General features: G+C 37.2%; 2 protein-coding genes across 6 annotated transcripts; one reads left to right on the top strand and one right to left on the bottom strand.

The window, feature by feature from the left end:
• Positions 1-78: 78 nt before the first annotated feature.
• Positions 79-11,814, top strand: prpf4ba (pre-mRNA processing factor 4Ba). 2 transcript variants are annotated; one of them, XM_079875541.1, is made up of 18 exons: positions 79-350; positions 695-1,864; positions 2,299-2,439; positions 3,098-3,244; positions 3,328-3,409; positions 3,837-4,044; positions 5,052-5,125; positions 5,456-5,546; positions 5,642-5,789; positions 5,989-6,126; positions 6,218-6,371; positions 6,457-6,571; positions 6,657-6,808; positions 6,906-6,992; positions 7,386-8,198; positions 9,226-9,725; positions 11,153-11,201; positions 11,592-11,814. In XM_079875541.1, exons 1-15 carry the CDS (start codon positions 304-306, stop codon positions 7,587-7,589), a joined length of 2,958 nt encoding a protein of 985 aa, XP_079731667.1. In that variant the 5' UTR covers positions 79-303; the 3' UTR covers positions 7,590-8,198; positions 9,226-9,725; positions 11,153-11,201; positions 11,592-11,814. The 2 variants fall into 2 exon arrangements, with proteins under 2 accessions (XP_079731667.1, XP_079731666.1); XM_079875540.1 differs by having other exon boundaries at positions 7,386-11,201.
• A 186-nt stretch (positions 11,815-12,000) lies between these two features.
• LOC307161081 (uncharacterized protein) lies at positions 12,001-15,056 on the bottom strand. 4 transcript variants are annotated; one of them, XM_079875583.1, is made up of 5 exons: positions 14,828-15,056; positions 14,569-14,611; positions 14,401-14,470; positions 13,587-13,669; positions 12,001-13,161 (listed from the first exon to the last, which is right to left on the bottom strand). In XM_079875583.1, exons 3-5 carry the CDS (start codon positions 14,425-14,427, stop codon positions 12,138-12,140), a joined length of 1,134 nt encoding a protein of 377 aa, XP_079731709.1. In that variant the 5' UTR covers positions 14,428-14,470; positions 14,569-14,611; positions 14,828-15,056; the 3' UTR covers positions 12,001-12,137. The 4 variants fall into 4 exon arrangements, with proteins under 4 accessions (XP_079731709.1, XP_079731710.1, XP_079731711.1 ...); XM_079875584.1 differs by lacking the exon at positions 14,828-15,056 and adding an exon at positions 14,723-14,799; XM_079875585.1 differs by lacking the exon at positions 14,569-14,611.
• Between the last annotated feature and the right edge of the window lie 5,292 nt (positions 15,057-20,348).

Here is a 20,348-nt window from a genome sequence, read left to right as displayed (position 1 = left end):
CTTCGTTCGTCAGCGTTTAATACACACTGCGCATGCGTTGTTTGGTAAAGAACGTCCCAATGAACTTAACCGATTAGTGTGTCGATTCAGTGATTCAGTCAGTTCAGTTAAAATTTCCCTTTGCGGATAGCCACTTTATAATGTATAGTGAGAGGAAAATGTTAAAACCCTTTTAAATTAATATTTGGAAGACAAGTTGATTGTTTATTTTAAAGTTATAAATGGCATCAAAGCCAGACTGAATTATGAATCGACTCTTTTTTTTTTTCAAACAACTCACTCAGCAAAGCAGGATATATCAAGATGGCGAACACGGACGCATTAGCCAAAACAATAGCGAAGGATTATGTGTAAGTTACACCATTACGGACTTTATATCGCATTATTTTGGTATTTAGATATTAAAATAATAGTTATATGTATTGAACATGAAAACGTTTCTGTACAACTGGTTTGACATGCAGTTTTTTGTTAATATCTGTTAACACTTCTGTCCGTCTCTGGTCGACGTAAACCAGCTGTGTTTTTCTATATACTTTAACGTTTAAACCAACAACAATGAATCATTAGTCTCGAATACCTTCTAATTGTAGACATTTATCATAATACATCCTAGAAAACCAGGCTATATCTTTCTGTTGTGCTTGTTGGAAAGTAGATTAATATCATATTACTATTCTCTACTCTTTTCCAGGGATGATATGGAGAGCTCTGACAGCGTGGATGAAAATGAACATGTATCCGGTGAAGATGGAGCTAGAAAAGCAAATAACATGGACTTCGCTAGGGTGGAAAGACACAAGAGAAAGAAACACAAACATCGAAGCAAGCACAGAAAACATAAATATCCCTCACCAGATGAGAAGGACCACAAACACAAGTACAAACACAAACATAAGCGGAAACACAGAGACTCATTCCATGATGATAAAAACTGTTCTGCTGGCTATGAAGGTGCTGTCATCTCTCCAAAGCGATCCAGATTTGATGACCTTGCTGCTCTGGAGGATCTGGAGAAACAGAGGGCCATGATTCAAGCAGAGCTTGATAATGAGCTAATGGAAGGGGCTGTGCAATCAGGTATGGGACTGATATTACAGGGTTATAACTCCGATTCAGAGGAGGATGGCGAGGTCCAGGAGGCTGTGCAAAATGGTGAACAACAGAGACAAGATCTCAATGACTATGTAATGGCTAAGGGACATGCTGAAAGATCTCGACAGGATTGCATAGATGGTGAAAATTTGTATTCTCTGCTGGAAGGCAGAAGCACGTCTGACGAGATGTCAGTCCAGGCTCATAAATCAGAAATTAGAGTTAGTAAGACTGGGTTAGATGTTAATATCTGTGAGAGGCCTAGTGGTCCCAGCCAGGCGAGAGAGCAGAGACGATCCCGAAGCATTGAGAGATCCAAAGACGGTGGTCAGAGGTCCAAATCTCCTGTGAAGTCCAAGGGATTGCCATCAACCAACAAAAAATCAGCTACACGACCCGAAGAGCAAATTGTAGACCACAGATCCTCAGCGAGAAGGAGCAAATCTAGATCTAAAGAAAGAAACACCAACTTGCTAGAAGCTGACAGGGAGAGAGACAAGAAATCAGAAAAGGCACCCTTAAAAGAGGCCTCATCAGGAAAAGAGAATCGATCTCCTAGCAGAAAACAAGGTCCAGAACAGCACAGCCCGTCTGTGCATCCCAGGGGCCTCCGCTCACCGGAACGCTTCCCTGTTGTGCAGAGCACAGACCGGGCATCCAGACAGGATAGATCTTCATGCCAAAACAGATCTCCTCCAAGGAGAGGGCGATCTCGGTCGGTTGAGCGGAGACGGAGAGAAGAAGAGCGTCAGAGACTCCCCAATGACAGGTTATTTTTCTTTCTTGCTCTGTTCATTTAAATCTTTGATAGAAACGATTGTGTCATTGCTCTAACTTTTCAAGCTGGCTAGAATTCCACCATACATTTTTTGTAATTGAGTCTGTATTCAATCAGTGTTGTTATTGTTTAATAAAACTAAATCTATAACTATTAAAAATATTTTTTGTTAATTAAAAATTTGCAATAAAATCAAATCTAAATATTAGATAAAAAAATATTAATATAAATTAATAAGTAATGAATAAATACTGTAATAGTATTTAAATAATAAAATAAAAAAAAAGATATAAATATTAGTTTATAAACACATTGTTATTATTAGGCTACTAATATTGTTTATATCGCAAAATCTTTTTTTTCTTTTACGCAAAATCTTTTTTTTTTTTTATACTCGTTTTCCTACTTTTTTGTTATACTCACAGGATGCGATCTCGTGATGAGGTAGGGGGCCATAGAGAGGAGAGTCCTTGTCTGAGCTCCAGACGAAGGTTAAACCACTCGCCTCTCAGACGAAGGTCCCGTTCTCCCAGAAGACGAAGCAGCAGGTCTCCTTTCAGATACAGGTGACTTGTGTACTGTAGCTTTTAAATCTGCAACTCCTCATTTAGAGGGTACAACTATCCAAGAGGCTTACAAATTTCGGTGAGCTGAAAATCGGAGAGCTTTCTGTCCCTCCATTGACAGCTACACAACTACCACTTTGACGCTTCAAAAAGTTCATAAGAGATCATAAAACGAATCCATATGAATTGAGCGGTTTATTACATAATTTTCTGAAGAGAAGAGACACGATTGCTTTATATGATAAACAGATTTTATTCACATAAAATATATATAAACACTCATAAACTCAGACATCAATTGTGGTAAATGGAAGCTCAAGCATGTTCGCTTGAACCAAAATTACGTTTAAGCTCCCTCAAGATGTTTGTTCTCGTGCATCAAGCAGGTTCGGTTGAGCTTCTGTTTATGTTTGCTGATTAATGTTTATATGTGAATAAAAGCCTAAATTAAATCTGTTCATCATATAAAGGGGATCAAGTCTCTTCAGAAAATCTGGACTAAACCGCTCGATTCAAATGGATTAGTTTTACACAGAATGTGTAAAGCAGATGATTTACCCCTACTATGATTAAGCCCCAAATTTGTGTGTTTCTTTCTGTTATGCCCTTTTTAATCTCTCAGTAGCATTAAAACTGCATTAATACTGTGTGGATGTAGGGAGCGTGACAGGATGGAGCGCAGACAGCAGGTGCGTTCAGGATCACAGGAAAGGCGGAGGAGAAGGAGCAGGGAAAGAGAGGACATGTTTAAGGGCAGTCTGTCTGAAGGAATGAAGGCTGAGCAGGAGGACTCAGATGATGAAGTGTGAGTATTAAGGAAAATTATGTTTTGCTTCAATGTTGTTGATCATATTTGGTTTAAATACGAATACTACAATCTGTGTCTAGGATTGAGGATTATGACGTTGATGAAGAGGACGAGGAGGCTTTGATAGAGCAGAGGAGGCTTCAGCGCTTGGCCATCATGCAGGTCAGAATATTTTTAATTTATACTATGGCTTTTACTTTGTTTTAGACATACACTAATGTTTGGGGCCAATAAGATTTTTTTGAGGGGAGAGAAATTTCCCTTCAGTCGTGACTTCATGGTTAGAGAGTCAGACTGGTAAGCCGAAGGTTGTTGGTTCGATTCTCAATATTGGGCCCCTGAGCAAGGCACCTAACCCCCAATTGCCCACTGCTCTGTGTGTGTCAGTTTTTTCAGTTTTTCCATCACAGGCATGTATTAAAATAGAAAACTGTTTTTTAAAATTGTTGTATAATTTCACACTATATCTGTTTTAGCATTGGTGAGCATAAGAGATGTCTTTTAAAAAAAAATTTTTTTTTTAATATCTTACCAACTCCAAACGTTTGTAGTATATAATGTGATTGTATTTGTAATATGTCCTGTACAGAAATATAAGCCAGAGAATGAGGACAGTAACATGTCAGGACTCTCAGATCACGGCAGTCCTCAGAGTAGCACTCGCAGCCGATCGCCGTCACCTGATGACATCCTTGAGCGTGTGGCTGCTGATGTCAAAGCATATGAGCAAGAGAACCTGGACACATTTGAGGATAATGTGAAGGCGAAGCATAGTCTTGTCTCTCAAGAAAAAACAGGTATGTCATCTGCAAAATAACCTTTAATTAAACATGTAGATGTCCTTTCCACTTAAAAATGTTTTACACAGCAAAGAAGTTGAAATTGATTGACAAACGTTTAAAATGATGTACACTCATATGGGAGAAAGACTTCAGTCAAATGAGTGGTTTAGTCCATTATTTTCATTATAAACAAAAAATATTGCGTTAGAATTAAATAAAAGACTGAATGGATTGCTACTTCTGTTACTTCTGCGGAGTGATTTACTCCAACTCTGAGCGAACTCTCTGCTCCTCACCACGGGGCTTCTCAGGTGCTGCGAGCAAATCACTCCGCCCAAGTAGCAGTGCTTCGCCTTCTGAGAATATAGTTCCCAGAATGTATACGGTTAGAAGATGGCTGTGTCTCATGTGACTTGTTATTTGTACACACTGTGACTATACAAATCACAACATGCAAATAGGAAAATGTTGGCGTTATTTTGTCACTTATTGGGAGCAGTATGCTAGCTGGAGCCGTTTACCTCTAGTATTGTGCTAAGCTAGGCTAGCGGTGGATGTGTCAGACAAAGTTACGGCACGCACCAAGATGAAAAGGGTATGTAGGGACTTATCTAACTCTGGGGGATACGGTGAATAAGATAAAGTCCCAAAAAGTCGGCGTGTTCCTTTAAAGAATACATGAAAAGAACATTTCAGCAATCACACTGGTAACTTCTATAACAAAGTAAAATCTCATAAGCCTAGAGAAGTCATTCAACTCATGTGATATTTAGAAGGAAATATATTGATTAATACCTTGATTATAATCACTCATTAGATATATATTGAAGCAGCAGTGGATTCCAGAATCCACCTTCAGTATAAAGTCCAAAACGGCTCTCATATTAGTTGTTTAGGAAGAAGAGGAAATGGTCATTAAAATATGAGACATGAAACATTCACTCTGATGTAATGCAAGGTGGTTTGATACATTATTAGCGATTTTACATTCCTTTCATTGCATCATTGTTCTTTTTATTTAGGTGCTAATCTGAAAAAGCCAGCAGCCCCTGATATGTTCACAGAGTCAGATGACATGTTCGCTGCTTACTTTGACGTGAGTAGCCAAGTTCCTGCTTTCCATTGTATAGGTCAGTGGCTTTGCAAGCCCCAGAATTTGATTGAATTTGTCCATGTAAGGGGATCTCTACAGGTAGAGTTGCATAGTCCTGTGCAAGCTGTTGTTTCTGTTCTGGAAACTTTGTTCAAAGCTTTTTTTTTTGAAGTGGGTAATCTGACTCTGTGGTGCTCACTGGATCTCGAGGCCTCTCAGACTTTGAAATGGTCTCTTACGGTGTCAGTCACTCATTCATGAATGAACGTTTTAATCAACTCTTTGAATTCAGTTGTGTTGACTGACAATTCCACATCTAATCTCTCTCCGCAGAGTGCCAGGTTACGAGCCGCAGGCATTGGAAAGGACTTTAAGGAGAACCCAAGTCTGAGAGATAACTGGACAGATGCAGAGGGCTATTACCGTGAGTTTGTCTTGTAGCAAATGCTGTATTTAAATCTGTAGAATCCATCTTAAAAGAGAAAATCAAAAACGTGATTGTTCTTTTAATGTATTCAGGTGTGAACATTGGAGAGGTGTTGGACAAACGGTACGGGGTGTATGGCTACACTGGACAGGGTGTCTTTAGTAATGTTATCCGAGCCAGAGACTTGCCCCGAGCCAATCAGGAAGTGGCAGTGAAAATAATACGCAACAATGAGATGATGTAAGACGCTTCCCTTAAAAGCTGAATGCTTAGCCTTTAAACATTTCTGTCTGGTACAGTTGGATTTCTTAACCAACACCATACATTGCGATTTGATGTGTCTAATTGTGTTGTAAAGATTTATTAAGACAAGAAATTAGATTTAGAATAGATGTGGATTTGGTCTTCATGTGACCGAAGCCCTTGGTTTGTCCCACAGGCAAAAGACGGGCCTCAAAGAGTTGGAGTTTCTGAAAAAACTGAACGACGCCGATGCAGATGATAAGTTCCACTGCTTGCGGCTATTTAGACACTTTTATCACAAGCAACATCTGTGTCTGGTGTTCGAACCACTCAGGTACATTAGTCAACAAGAATCTATGCATGTGAATCTATCAAGGCAGCTTGAGTTCTTTTATTAAAGCAACTTTCTTGTTTGCTTGCTTTAGCATGAACCTGCGGGAGGTGTTGAGGAAGTATGGCAAGGACGTTGGGCTTCACATCAAGGCTGTGCGTTCATATAGCCAGCAGCTTTTCCTGGCCCTCAAACTCCTCAAACGCTGCTACATTCTGCATGCTGACATCAAACCTGACAACATTCTGGTGGGTCACATTCTCTTTCTGTAAATATTGGACTCTAGCTTTCATTTCTGTCTTATAAGATGAATGTATTTGACTCTCCCTGAAGGTGAACGAATCCAAGACCATCCTCAAGTTGTGTGACTTTGGCTCAGCGTCTCACGTTTCAGACAATGACATAACACCATATCTGGTCAGCCGTTTCTACAGGGCACCTGAGATCGGTAAGTGTGCTGTGAATTGACCTAAGAAAGCAACTGTACCTAATTAAAACAAACTTAAATGAAATTCCTCTTCCTCTTTTTGTAGTAATTGGAAATTCATACGATTATGGAATCGATATGTGGTCTGTAGGCTGTACTCTATATGAGCTTTACACAGGAAAAATCCTTTTTCCTGGAAAGACAAATAACCACATGCTAAAACTTGCCATGGACCTGAAAGGAAAATTGCCTAATAAAGTAAGAATTAATTTACATTACATATAATGTTAGGAATTAAGGAAAATTAGAACCAAACATACTAAAAACTGACCAAAATATTATTTAATATTCACAGATGATCAGGAAGGGTCTGTTCAAGGACCAGCACTTTGACCAAAACTTGAACTTTTTGTACACTGAGGTTGATAAGGTCACTGAGAGGGTAAGTGTTATATATTTCATTCACGTTCATTTTGTTTTGTTTTTGACCTATTAACTAGGGCTTCATAATTTGGGGGGAAAAAATCATATTGCAATTTTAAGTTGCAAGTTTTTTTTTTTTTTTTTAGCTTCCGTTTTGTTGACAACATACCATTTATAAGCACTTCTAATTAGAATTTTGGCAAGATGGTTGGCACATGTTGTGATCACAAATGCATATTATATGCAGAGATGAGTGTGTGTGGAGCATCTGCCTGAGTGTGAAGAAAAATGACTGCGCTTTACTCTGAAAAACACAGTGCATATTATTATTTAATTAAATTGTAGCCTTTTTAATTTGATAATCTCCCTAAGCCATTTTGTGAATTCAGTTTAATTCCAATTAATTGTGCAGGAAAAGATCACGATCATGAGCACCATTAACCCAACTAAGGACCTGTCGATTGACATGGTGGGTCGCCAGGCACTACCAGAGGACCAGCGAAAGAAGGTCTTTCAGCTCAAAGATCTGTTGGACCAGATCCTGATGCTGGACCCTGCCAAGCGGATCACCATCAACCAGGCATTACAGCATCCTTTCATCCAGGAGAGGATATGATCAGCAGCATACCTCAGAGACTCATGATGGTTTTGTATCTGCAGATATGACTCAGACAACAAAAGACATTTGCATATTTTATTGCCATGCTATTTTATTTTCATTTCTGATTCAGTCATTTTTAGCGCAGGACACACTCAATATTTACTTTAATTATTTTTGTATTATTATTTTAGATGACCTACAATGCACCCCATAAAATGTAAAGAGTAAATTCTTTCAAGATAATCTATATTGTTCCGATTTCATGCGTCATACACAGCTTCTTGTAGCAGCTAAAATGATATTGCCAGATATATTTGATATTACGATCAAGGTTCAGAATGTAAGAATATCCATCTTTGTGCTAAGTTTGCACACCTTATATTTTGTATAATTCTAGAATTTGATGTAAACCAAATATTACTCAACCACCAAGGACTGTTTAGAGTGTGACATGAGTCAGGCCAGCATAAATGCTGTCTATATCCACCCTCCCTTAGGTGTGAGAGTGAGAACGCAACCTGGCGTGCAGGCCCGGCATGCCCCTTGCCCTAGGTGTGTTTCTGCTGAATCTGAGGTCTTGGGTCCTGCTTGACCTGGTCTGCAGGGAAAGCCTCCTCTGTAAAGGCAGGTTGTACACCTCTATTGGTACACTGAAGGTAAGCTAACCCTTCCAAAACAAACGGCATCATTTTGCACTCTTTTCAAGCCCAAAATAAAGCGTCATCAGGCCCTTTTGGCTGCTTCTGCTTTTAAAAAAAAGAAATTTGGAGAAATGGATGCCTATTAAAACCTTTTGTCTCCCTGTTGCTCTGTTCCAAAGCCTAGTGAGGCATCGTAGATATGCAATTTATTACCATTCAAATGTTTGGGGTTGGAATACATTTTTATTTTTTAATAAGCATTCAAGCATTTGATCAAAAATACAGTTAAAAACTGTAATATTGTGAATTACTACATTTTAAAATAAAAAGCAGTTGTGCTGCTTAATATTTCTTTGTATAAACCTTTTTCTAGATTCTTGATGAATATAAAGTTCAAAAGAACAGCATTTATTTGAAATATAAATATTTCAGAACTTTATAAATGTCTTAACTGTCACTTTCGATCAGTTGGAAGCATCCTTGCTGAATAAAATAATTAAAAAATATATATAATAAAAAAAAATTACTGACCCCATACTATTGATCAATTAAAAAAAAGTGTAAAATAATTAAAACCTGACTATTTTACCCCAAATATGACCGCTAGGCTGCTGCCTAAAATAGGTTTTGAAACAGAGCTTCTGTTGTGGTTTCTCACAGAGACAAAACAGTCTGAATGAATGAAAAGACTGACAGTTGCTGTCTCAAAAATGGTTGGCACCGTTTATGGTTGACATTGAGGGTAAGAGTGAATCCAAGTATTTGCAATGGACCAAGCACCTTCAGTGTACTGCCTCCGATAGACATACCTCACCTTTTTCAGAGTTGTCACACTTGTCATAGTTTTTGTATAACCTATTGAGTGCTTTTCAATATGCATGAGAATATGTATGGTTTCCAATGCACTACTGTACAACCCCTCTGGTGTGTTTTTCGCTATGTGTAGACAATTTAGATGTCTTTTTCTGTGACTGTTCTCGTGTTTGTGACCATGTTGTCTTTTGATACAGGGGTTTTCCTGCTCTGATCTATGAATCTGCTTGTTACAAGCGGTAATTGCTTCTTTATTCATATCTCAATTCCTTTAAGATACACCGGTCATAAAGTATAGCTCATGCTGGAAGAATTACCTGTTATCTTTTGCAAAGTCTGTCCTGCATGAAAATGGAATAATTTGAATTTATTGTAAATTCACATTATTTGTCATTAAACAACATAAAATAAAGATGTTTTGTGGAGCAAAAAACGCAAATTTATACTTCCCACAAGTTGTCTGTCTTTCAAGTTAATCTTAACGCTGTAAGAACATAATTCAGCGTCTTAGGAACCTTATGGTGGGTTTTGTTTCATCGACACTAACTGCTGTTTGTGCTATTTCTCCCATTGTTTCTTTGTGTTCGAGTATATTCTCTGGCCAATGGAGACACGTCTGTCCATCATCCTCCTGCCTGCCTCTGCTTTCAAAGGGACGAGACCTCTTCAAGGCCCTTTATCCAGGTCATTCCTAAAGGCATGTTTAGATCCAACACAAAGCAAAGCTCTGATTAGAAATAAACGGCTAGTTCAGAGCTGATGTGTACAGGATTTATGTTCCCATCTCATCTGTAGCATCACCAAATCTCTTTTTTATTAATATTTTTATAAAATCCATCTTTTTTGGCTTGAGCTGTAGATCTGTATAGTGATAATTTCTGTCAAGGACCACAAATATGATAATAAGGGCCCCTTTCTAAAATATAGAGGCAGCTATATATTTTCATGTATTAAAACCCTTGTATATTGCATGTGAAATGAAATGTGATGTTATAATGAAAACATACTATACAGTCAGGTGAAAAAGAAAGTACACCCGTTTGAATTCTATGGTTTTACGTATCAGGACATAAATAATCGTCTGGTCATTAGCCGGTGTCCTAAACGACATATTACACTGTGTCATTATTTATTTAACAAAAATAAAGCCAAAAGGGTGAAGCCATGTGTGACAAACTAAGTACACCCTATGATTTAATTGCTTGTAGAACCACCTTTAGCAGTAATAACTTGTAGTAATTTTCTAAATGACTTTCAGTCTCTCATATCATTTTGGCCCGTTCTTCTTCACAACGTTGCTTCAGTTCATTTGAGGTTTGTGGGCATCTGTTGGCAAATCAGCATTTCAATTGGGTTGAGGTTTGGGCCAGTACAACACCTTGATTCTTTTCTTTTTCAGCCATTCTGTTGTAGATTTGCTGGTTTCCTTGGCATCATTGTCCTGTTGCATGCACGTTCTGACCTTGGGGTGAATTTGGTCACGCTTGTAGATGATCAATTAATCAAAGACATTTGATTAGCAGCGCCTGACTGCTACTTACCCTCTTAATTCCTATGAAAGTAGTAAGGGTGCACTTATTTGTCACACATGGCGTCTCCATTTTGGCCTAGTTTTTGTTAAATAAACCATGACGGTGGTTAATCTGAGGTTGTATTTACTCTAATTTTAAGACCTGCCAACGGCCAGATGATTTTTTTTTTTTATGTCCTGTTATGTAAAATCATAGAATTCAAAAGGGTGTACTTTCTTTTTCACATGACTGTATATATATACATCCACTAGTAATTACCCAAGTTTAGTCCAAATATTCCAAGTTAATTTTGACAGCCCTAAAATAATCACATTTTCTGTACTTTTATCAATTCTATCTGCCAGCATTATTACTGGTCTGATCACAGAATAAACTGTCCATATTCAGCTTCATGAAAACCTTGCAGTCACTTTAGTTCGGTGTGAACCACAGAGGTTTGTTCCTGGAATTTGTTTTAAATCCAAGACCTAAATTGACTAATTTAGTCACTTTGTGTGTCAGCTGATAATTGTGTATTTCCCCAGGATATTTCAAGAACGTGTTCTTTATGTAATGTCCCAAGATACTGCTATATTTATTCTCTGTATTGTAGGTGCTGTCTGATAAAGAAGACTCTTTAAGGAAATCTCATCTGGAAAAAGGTTTCTGTTTTAGCGAGAGCTCTTAATGAGAATTAAGCTGTTGATTTTAAGTTGACTACAGTATTAGCCTTTAAACAATTTGACAAAGTTACAGATACTGTTGTTGTTAGTCTTCTCTAATCATTTGGCCACATCCAAATGTATTTATGCAATATAACACTTTTATATCTACATTTGCAAATTATAAGCAATTTATATTTGAGTGTGTATATTCCTCACAAATTAAATTATTGGCTCAACAAACATAAGTTTCAATTTGGTATTACACATTCTAAATTTATCAACCAAAAGGTAATGCTTCTCCTTTTTATGAAATGCATGTTTGCATGTCACCCACAAAAGTGACCTTTTCTTTAAACCACAACTAACCATTTTCAATTCTATTTTCAGGGTAAGTGTTAAAGTTTTCCCTACTGTCAGTGTGACTCCAAGTGTGTGAAAGATCCTGATGGCCAGCTGCTTTCCTACTCTATTATTGAAGTGCCTTTCAAGAGCTCATCTCCTCATCCACCCTTGGGGGAAATGATCTACATCCGTGCACAGCAAAACAATGTGTTCGTTTTGTCACATTATATAGCCAATATTGTCTGAATATTAATAAATAGTGAATTTTAAAATGACTTATCTAGTTTCAATTCATTTTTACGTAGCATTTTGATATATTGATAACACTGTAGTAGTTAGTTCTGCTGCTGTTTTTAATTTTATTTAATTTTATTTATTTTTTTTTAACTGAGGGAAAATTCAAGGTTATTTTCTGTGGTAACTGACTGCATGCCACACATGTTGTTGATGGAGCTTAACTTGTATTTAATTTGGAACATTAAATACAGTGACATGCACAGTTAATAACACACTGTCAATCTTCAAGCTTAAAACCCTTTCAAGATAATTATATCATGTCTTCCTACAAGGAGCTTTAACATGAACATTAGTCTATTCAGAGGAAGTCTTCTGAGGCTTTGGCATGCCTTTCTTTGTGGGTTTGCATCTCTTGAAGCTATTTGGACTATTGCATTTTGGTGACATACTCGAATGAACGTTATGATCATGAACAAGGGCATCAGTCTTCTTTAATTTGACCTCACCAGAGTGTGGCTTCTTGGGTAAAGCCGGTGGTTGCTGAAATCTAATCCACACCTTCCCAGCATTTGGCGAGGGACGATTTCGATGCATAGACTTTAAATGAGAGCTTGAAGAAAGTGTGAGTTTTGTAACTTCTTTTAAAATTGAATTACTGCCTTTAGTCCTCAATTGTTCTGTCTGAGAATAAGGGCTTTCCACCCGTCTCAGACGATTGTCGCTTCGCACCAAAGCAGTTGCTGGACGAGATCTGACTGCCTTTCCTTGTTCTTTCTGTATAGTCGCAGTCTGAAGTTTCTCCATCTTTATCATGCGTGCCGCCATAGCTGCAAGACAAGGGTCGGTTAAACAAACGTTGTGCTGGCTCTCCAAATCATCTGCTCTGGATAGCAACTGACTAAAGTCGAGGTCTTTGAGTGGAAATGGGAGAACCTCAGGATACACTTGCTCTCCTTCTCCAGTCTCTGTAGATCCTAGATCTCTATCAAATGAGTCCGGCCTCAGGTCCAATTCTACTGGAGTTTCCCATTTTAGTACAGGAATATTGTCTTTCTCTTGATCAGAGAGGTCACTGTTTTCAGACTCAACCGACACCTGGCTGGAGGGCTGTTTTGATGCATTTGCTTCAAGAGGTTCATTACTGCAACTCCTACAGCGATAATCGCTGATTGTCTTGATCTCATCTGGTCCTTCGTCCCTAGAAGAAACAATGCAGCTGACCTGTATGGGGTGAATTTCCAGTGCTGGTCTGGTTTCTACCTCAGGGCTATGTTCAGAAATGTGTTCTTGTGTGTCCCAGAGGATCGGAGGCTGAAGACCAAGCCTCTGCCATCTGTGTGACAGCATCCTTAACTGTGTTTTATGATGTTGCTTCAAGCTGAAGAAAATAATTTGTACAAAAGCAATTATAAAATAAATATTTCTCTAGATGCCATTTAACCTCTTCAATTGATATCCAAGCATTGTCGCATGGAGTATCAGTTCCAGGTTGCCAAAATGTGAGCAGTCTAGTGTTGCAGCATGAAACAAAGCAACATTCAGTTCAACAAAAGGTTAAGATTCCTGGCAAACACAGCAAGCCTCTGTGCCAAGTCCTGATCTACATTTCTAATATACCGGTACTCATTTTTCTAAGACCAAGATTTTAAATGCAAAGTGTTAAACATATCTGTAGGTAGCATTAATACTGCCACTGCCAGGGTAATTACTAATTACTGAATTGATTGATTTTCCAAAACACTCAGATGAGTATATCTGGCTGGCAATACCAGATGGGTTAGTAAGAAGTCAGTATCTACTTACACCTGGGATGATTTTGTTTGGCTGCAACAGGTGGTTGGTTCCTGTGCCATACAGGCATTGGAAATGCAGGCTGCTAAAGATACCTGCAAAATGCATTTAAATATACGATGACTTAACATGGAAATAAAGCAGTCAGTCAAGTTAAAGCTTTTAAAAAGGTACACTTTGTAACTTTTTTGTTCAAAATTAACTTAATTTAAATAATCAAATAGTCAATACACATTCAATGCTTTTGTCCAACCCTGATACCCTATCTATCCAGAGGGTCAAAAGTTACATAGTGTACTTTTAAGTATTTACATACAAATTATTTACAAATATAATTGTTACTGAATGTCACAAAACATTAAAACTAACTTCACTTTTTATTAAGTATTTTTAACCAGTTGGTCTCGAGGTAAATTTTAATGGATGGCAAACATCACATTAACTATCCACATCTTCCACTAAAGCTTGACAACCATAAAGTGTCCAGACATTTTTTGTTATTCATTTTGAACAATATTTCTATTGTTTCATAATTTAAAATGAAACAAATGCCTTTCTGTGAAATATTCTTGAAATGTGTGCTTTTATTTATTATTTATTTTTGTTAAAAGAAATGCCACTTGGTTTGCTACCTTGTCATTTAATGCAATGACATTCAGCCATTTTTAAGTGTGGCTTAAGTGTCCAAATATTTTAAATACATTTTGGAGCCACTGTTCAGGCATAATCTAAATATTTTTTTCAAAAATGATATAAACAGAATAATACTCATGTTACACTGGAAGCTCATGTAACTTCATAAGCAGCAGAAACACTATCATGATACCTGCTGTGCGTTCACTACCACAGACATGTGCAGACTTTCCAGTTGATGTACTAACAGTAATGTAGACGTCCTGTGAACACAGAATATTCAGACAAGAGTGTCAATAGAAAAAGGATATGTCATCTAAAGTTACCTCTCTAGACACCGTAGTAATATGAAAATATTTACCTTGTTTATTAATAATTGAAACTTCTTGTTGGTAGTTAAGTTTCTAAGTTTAAAACAAAAACAAGACATTTGCAACACTCCAGTTGATGACTATGATACGATATAGGCTCCACAAAGGTTTTGTTTCTTTTGGGTCCAAGAATAAACTCCTTACCTTATATTACTCTTCCGACGAAGAGGCACAAAGACTTGTCTAGATAAAACATCCCTTCAAGTCTGCAGTGCAACTATGAAAAGTGTATCGTAGACGTGCACTCACCTCCAAGTGGTGATGTGCGATCTTCCCGAAACCTGCCCTGGACCCGCCGGTTACACTAAAATGATACATTAGCCAAATTCACTGGACAAGTAAAGATAGTCCTCTAGTCAGTTATGCTCCACGAAGACACCATTCAAACTTTGGATTTGAAGATAATTTCTGTAAGGTTTTCAAGAAACCAGAAAGTACCCCACCGATACTTTCTGAACGCTTGGCAGGTAAATCATCATGACGCCACGCCAATATTTGCATACTTAAATGTGATTGGTTTTTATGTGTTCTTCTATTTACATATTAGATTGAGATTGTTTCCTCATGTACATCTATTTAACTTTATTTTTTCATATCCTCCTGGGACCCTTATTGTCCTCTGTAGTGGACATTATATTTCAGTGAATTTCTTCCACCATACATGTCACAGTTATAAAGTAAAGAGCACATTCAGGGCTTTTCAGAGATACCAAATGTTTGGAAGTTTCACTGTGAAAACTGCCTCTCCTTGTTCTTTAAAAGTAACTGACATTAATTTAGTGATCAAATTGAACACTCTTGTGGAAATATGATAATATTTGGTAATTATCATTTAAATCGGACTATTTTTTTAAATAAATCAACATCTCAGCAAATGTTATGGGGTTTTTAATTAAAATATGAGTTTCTGTTACGAAACAGCATATCGATTTCATACATGTCCACTGCAGAGGACACAAGGACTTAAATAATGTTCATCAGGCATTTTTGGAGACATTAAGAATAGAAATAAGAAACAATAAGAAATTATATTTCAAAAGGCTATTCCTATGAAATATTAGATATTATTAGTCAAGTCAAGTCAAATTTATTTATATAGCTTTTTTTACAGATACAGATTGTTTCAAAGCAGCTTTACAGAGATAACGAAAATAATGCAAAAAAGTTTGTTTCCAGAAGAAAATAGCGTCACAGTTTCATTTTTGTTTAAAAAAAAGTTATTAATTTAGTTCATTTATATATAGCCGCTCTGGAGTAAACCGTGATGTCATCGTCCAGCTCAGTTCTTGTATAATAGTGGCAATGCAGGCAGATCAATATTCCTGTTGAATTTTAAATTAAATGTTAAATTTAATGTCCCCAACTAAGCAAGCCAAGCCAATGGCAAGGTGGAAAAAGGCGACAGTGGCAAGGAACCAAAACTCCATCAGGTGTCAGAATGGAGAAAAAAACCTTGGTTGAACCGAGGCTCAGTCGGGGGCCAGTTCTCCTCTGGCCAATGAACGAACAGTATATGATTATGATTGAGGCAACATTATAGGTCAGAAGTCAGATTGGTTTGGAACAATCAGAATACTATCCAGTTCTATATCTGGTTTAAGATCAGAGTCATCACACCGGGATGGAGACGGGTTTGTTGAGGATCAGTGCCGATGGCTGTCGTGTCAATGAGGCCTTCACAGGGGAGAGTCTAGTTGACACGAATCTCTGCTGACACTTCAGGGATGCGTTGTGGTCGTGTCAAGGTGCAGGTCCTCCATCTGCAGGTGCACTGCCTGATGAGATACCGTAGTAGATGGTTGCATAGTTACATTTTCTCTCTAATATTATCAATCTTGTAAGTAAAGAAGTTCCTAAAGTCATTACTGCTATGCTCTTTGGAAACTTCAGAAGTAGAAGCTTTATTTCTTGTTAATTTAGCCACTGTGTCAAATAAATATTTAGGGTTTTGTTTGTTTTCTTCTAAGAGAGTCAAAAAATAAGCAGATCTAGCAGTGTTTGAGGCTTTTCTGTACGCAATAGCCTCTCTCCATGAAAATTCGAAAAACGTCTAGTTTTGTTTTCTCAGTTGCGCTCCATTTTTCTGGCTGCTCTCTTAAGGGCCAGAGTGTGCTCGTTGTACCACGGCGTTGGACTATTTTCGTGAATCTTCTTTAAACGCAAAGGAGCAACTGTGTCTAAAGTGCTGGAAAAGATAGAGTCAAAAGTTTTTTGCAATATCGAGTTCTTCTAAGCTATCTGGGATGCTGAGGAGATGAAACTCAGTCAGCTTTGCAACCTTGGCAACATTTTTATTATGAAAATGTTGCCTATAATTAGCCTACTCTTATTAGTACACTTCTTTTTTCATTAGGCTACATGTTGCCCCAAGAACTCATTAATATGCAAATTAGATACAGTGTATATACATTGTATATAATGGGAAAACTTGCTTATGGCCATTTCACCCACATATTGCATAAAGCAAAATGGTATATCAAAGCGTTCTGTTATAACCTAGGATCTTTAACCATCTTTATACAAAGTTTGCTATAAAAAAAATCCTGAAACCTATAAATTGATTGGTGAATTTTTTTTAAAAAACATTGTTTTTGCCAATTCATGTCTATTCATGTATTTTATTATTTTAATATAATTTTTCAAAAATGTAAAATTGCGCACGTGTGTTCGAGCGCGAATACCTGTGGACTGAACTCGTGGTGCGCATGTGCACGCCGTCGGCATTCTCACTGGTTCGCGTTTTTGAAGTTTGCGCAGAAAGAACTTAAAGCTACACTGTGTAACTTTTTTAGTTGATTCTTAGCAAAAAACACTTAGTTCTTTCAAAAATAGATGTGCTCATTAATGTATATTTACTTCTTTCAAGTAATAAAGTATTCTCTTAAGTTTATTATCTGCCATTGAAAGTACATACGGGTGAGGGGTTCGAATGCCGGTCGCCATGTTGCCCCTCCATCTTGAAACTACATTAGCCAAAGAGGGACATGCCTGTAAATTCAAGCTTCGCCTTTTGCGTTTTTCACTCACTGACACCGTGACGAATGCGAGGGGGAGATTACTCGCGAGCTCGCGAGTGCCGGCAGATTTGAAAAATAGTGTAGTGTGTGTGTGTGTGTGTGTGTGTGTGTGTACTCACATTTGAAAGAGAATTAAAACGTCAACGCGACAGACAAATCAGCAAGACCATAGTCAATATTGGAGTAACTTTTCCCAGATGGAAAGAGCTCATGAGGAGAAAAGATTTTAAAACGGACGCCGAGGTTGCCTGCTTTCTTCTCGACAGGTAATTCAGCCTGTTGTAATTCATTTGTGTAAATTCGAAGTTTTATAGTTGCTTGTCTAACCATAGCATAGTTGTGCATAACGGCAGAACGACCTCTAGTATAACTTCATCCTCGCGTCAATGGTGAAAAAGTATTGTTTACCTTGTAACATAAATCTGTGCTGCGACGGATCACAGGTAATGAATAGTTTCAGGTGCAATTTTTTAAGGTATATAAAAAAAAGGACACTGTAAATTTTAGTTATTTTTAATTGCTTTTACTTTGTACACATTGTAACGTTAGCCTAATCTGATTATGCTGGGATAGCCGATTCCAAGGGTGACGTTTACCTCCTGACATCTGTCCTGTAGTTTTATTCATTTTAGACGTATTGTTTATTATTGTCATGGACGAAGTCGATAACTGGAAGCCATGTTAATCTTGGAATAATACGGCCACCGTAGGAGTTAAAACGCCCTCGGAATTGAGAGGAACAGAAACTAATATTCACTGGGTAGTCATATACAATTTCACCGCTAGATGGGGGTAAAAATCACACAGTGTAGCTTTAAGAGTTCTCTGTTAAAACGGTGTCGTGTTTGCGGCCCCTAAGTTAATAACTAATGATCGTTGCGACGGAAGTGAATCAATCAAACTAACTTTAGCTGGACAATAACTTTATTCTAGAGCTGCTATAAAGCCAAAACACTTTACTTTAATTTATAACTTTAATTTACTTTAACAATCTACATTGTTAAAAGCGCTATATAAATGAAGATGACTTGACGACGCAGGATATAGGCCTATTTTGAACATCTGTTCCAAGATGGAAAAAATGTCCATGTCCACTAGGGGGAGTCATACAGTTAAACAAACGATAATCTGATCAAAATATTTAAATAAACAATAATATAATTTTTAAATTACTACGTCACAATGTGCGTGTAGCCTAGTGTTTATAGTTTTTATTGTATGTGTTTTAATATATATATTTTTAATGATATATTTAACCTCAGATGTATTGTTGATTGACAGACAGCGTCTGTCACTGTGGAAAGAACATGCTGGCTGGCTTGTCTGCCACTTCCTGCCGTAAGTTTAGCAGAGACATGGGTGTGCTTGTACTGTGTGGTTGTCTGACCCTATCTGCACTTCACTAATATATTTAAGAGCAGAGAAACAGAACATTTTGATCTTGATCTTGATCTTGATCTTTTGATTCCTTTTTTTAATCACCATAAAAAAGCCTATACTTATAGCCTATAGCTATTTTATTCACCAGTGTTTTTGTTTCTTTTTTAAATTAGTAGACATGGTAGGGAATTTTTGGTTTGTTTTTTAAATAATTTTTAAGCACTGTGAAAGTTACAGAAGAACCCCTTTTGAATCAGGTTTCATTTTAATAAGCAGATAGGCCTATATGTGGAAATTTATGTGATTTTCTGTGCCTCATCCTGTAGGTCTGTTGAATTCAAGGTACTTTTTGAGCACATTGTGTGTCGATTTTTGAAATGCCTGGGTAAGGTGTGTGTGTGTGCAATCACGTGTCTGTTTTCTAGTGAGTGTGTCTGTCTCCCCACAAGACCACATTGAGTAAACCAGACACATAGTGTACGTCACAGTCCCAACGGTTCGCACCACAGTACGCACTTGTGGCAATCTGCCAGATTCGAGTATCACAATTAAAACATCTTAGATACTCTCATGTCTTTATTAATAGAAGTATGCTTGTGTGCAAACATTGTACCTTGGCCTTGTCACTGAGGCAGTATCCTCAAAGTTACATATTTACCCATAAAAGGTGCATTTTGTGGAAAGTGCCCCAGTGATAAGCTGTTCTGGCCCTAAAGTAAAAAAAAAAAAAAAAAAAAACAATTCTGATGGTATACTTCCACAGTGATATCAGTGTATGATGGAGAAAATGTGTGTTTATGCATATGTGTGAAGTGAAAGGGAATAAGACTACAATTAAAAAGTCTGTATATCAGTTTTATTAACATTTTGTATTTTAATATACTGTTTGAAATTTTACAAAATGAGCAGCAAATATTTATACACATTATGTTTGGTGTGAAATGAAAACAACACAGATACAAAACCATGACTGTACAAAACGGGCTTTAAATCATAAAGAAAATTTTCACAGTTATACTTTTGCAGCAATTCAAATACCAAAAAAAAATTGCATCATAAAATAACATTCATAAACATTTTTTTTAGAAAAAAACACTTGTTATACAACATTTGATAAACTTAAAAATTAATGCTGAACAATAGATGGAAAATATTGTAACAGTTAAATGGGCAAATCCGTCCCTGCTGCAACCCTGTTTATACTGTATTCATAGAGTACACAATTATTTGATCAGGATTTTACTTTCATATTAACGGCCCAGTCAAACAGAGAGAACTCTTGTTATGCAATATTCAAAGTTGCAGCCATCTCATTGTGGTGAGCAGGTTACTTCAGCCCTCCTCCAGACAGTATTCAAGCATGCAAAGAACTC

The sequence above is a fragment of the Squalius cephalus genome (assembly GCF_949319135.1).
Source record: "Squalius cephalus genome assembly, chromosome: 7".
Lineage (NCBI taxonomy): Eukaryota > Metazoa > Chordata > Actinopteri > Cypriniformes > Leuciscidae > Squalius > Squalius cephalus.
This window is presented reverse-complemented; position numbering and strand designations above follow the sequence as displayed.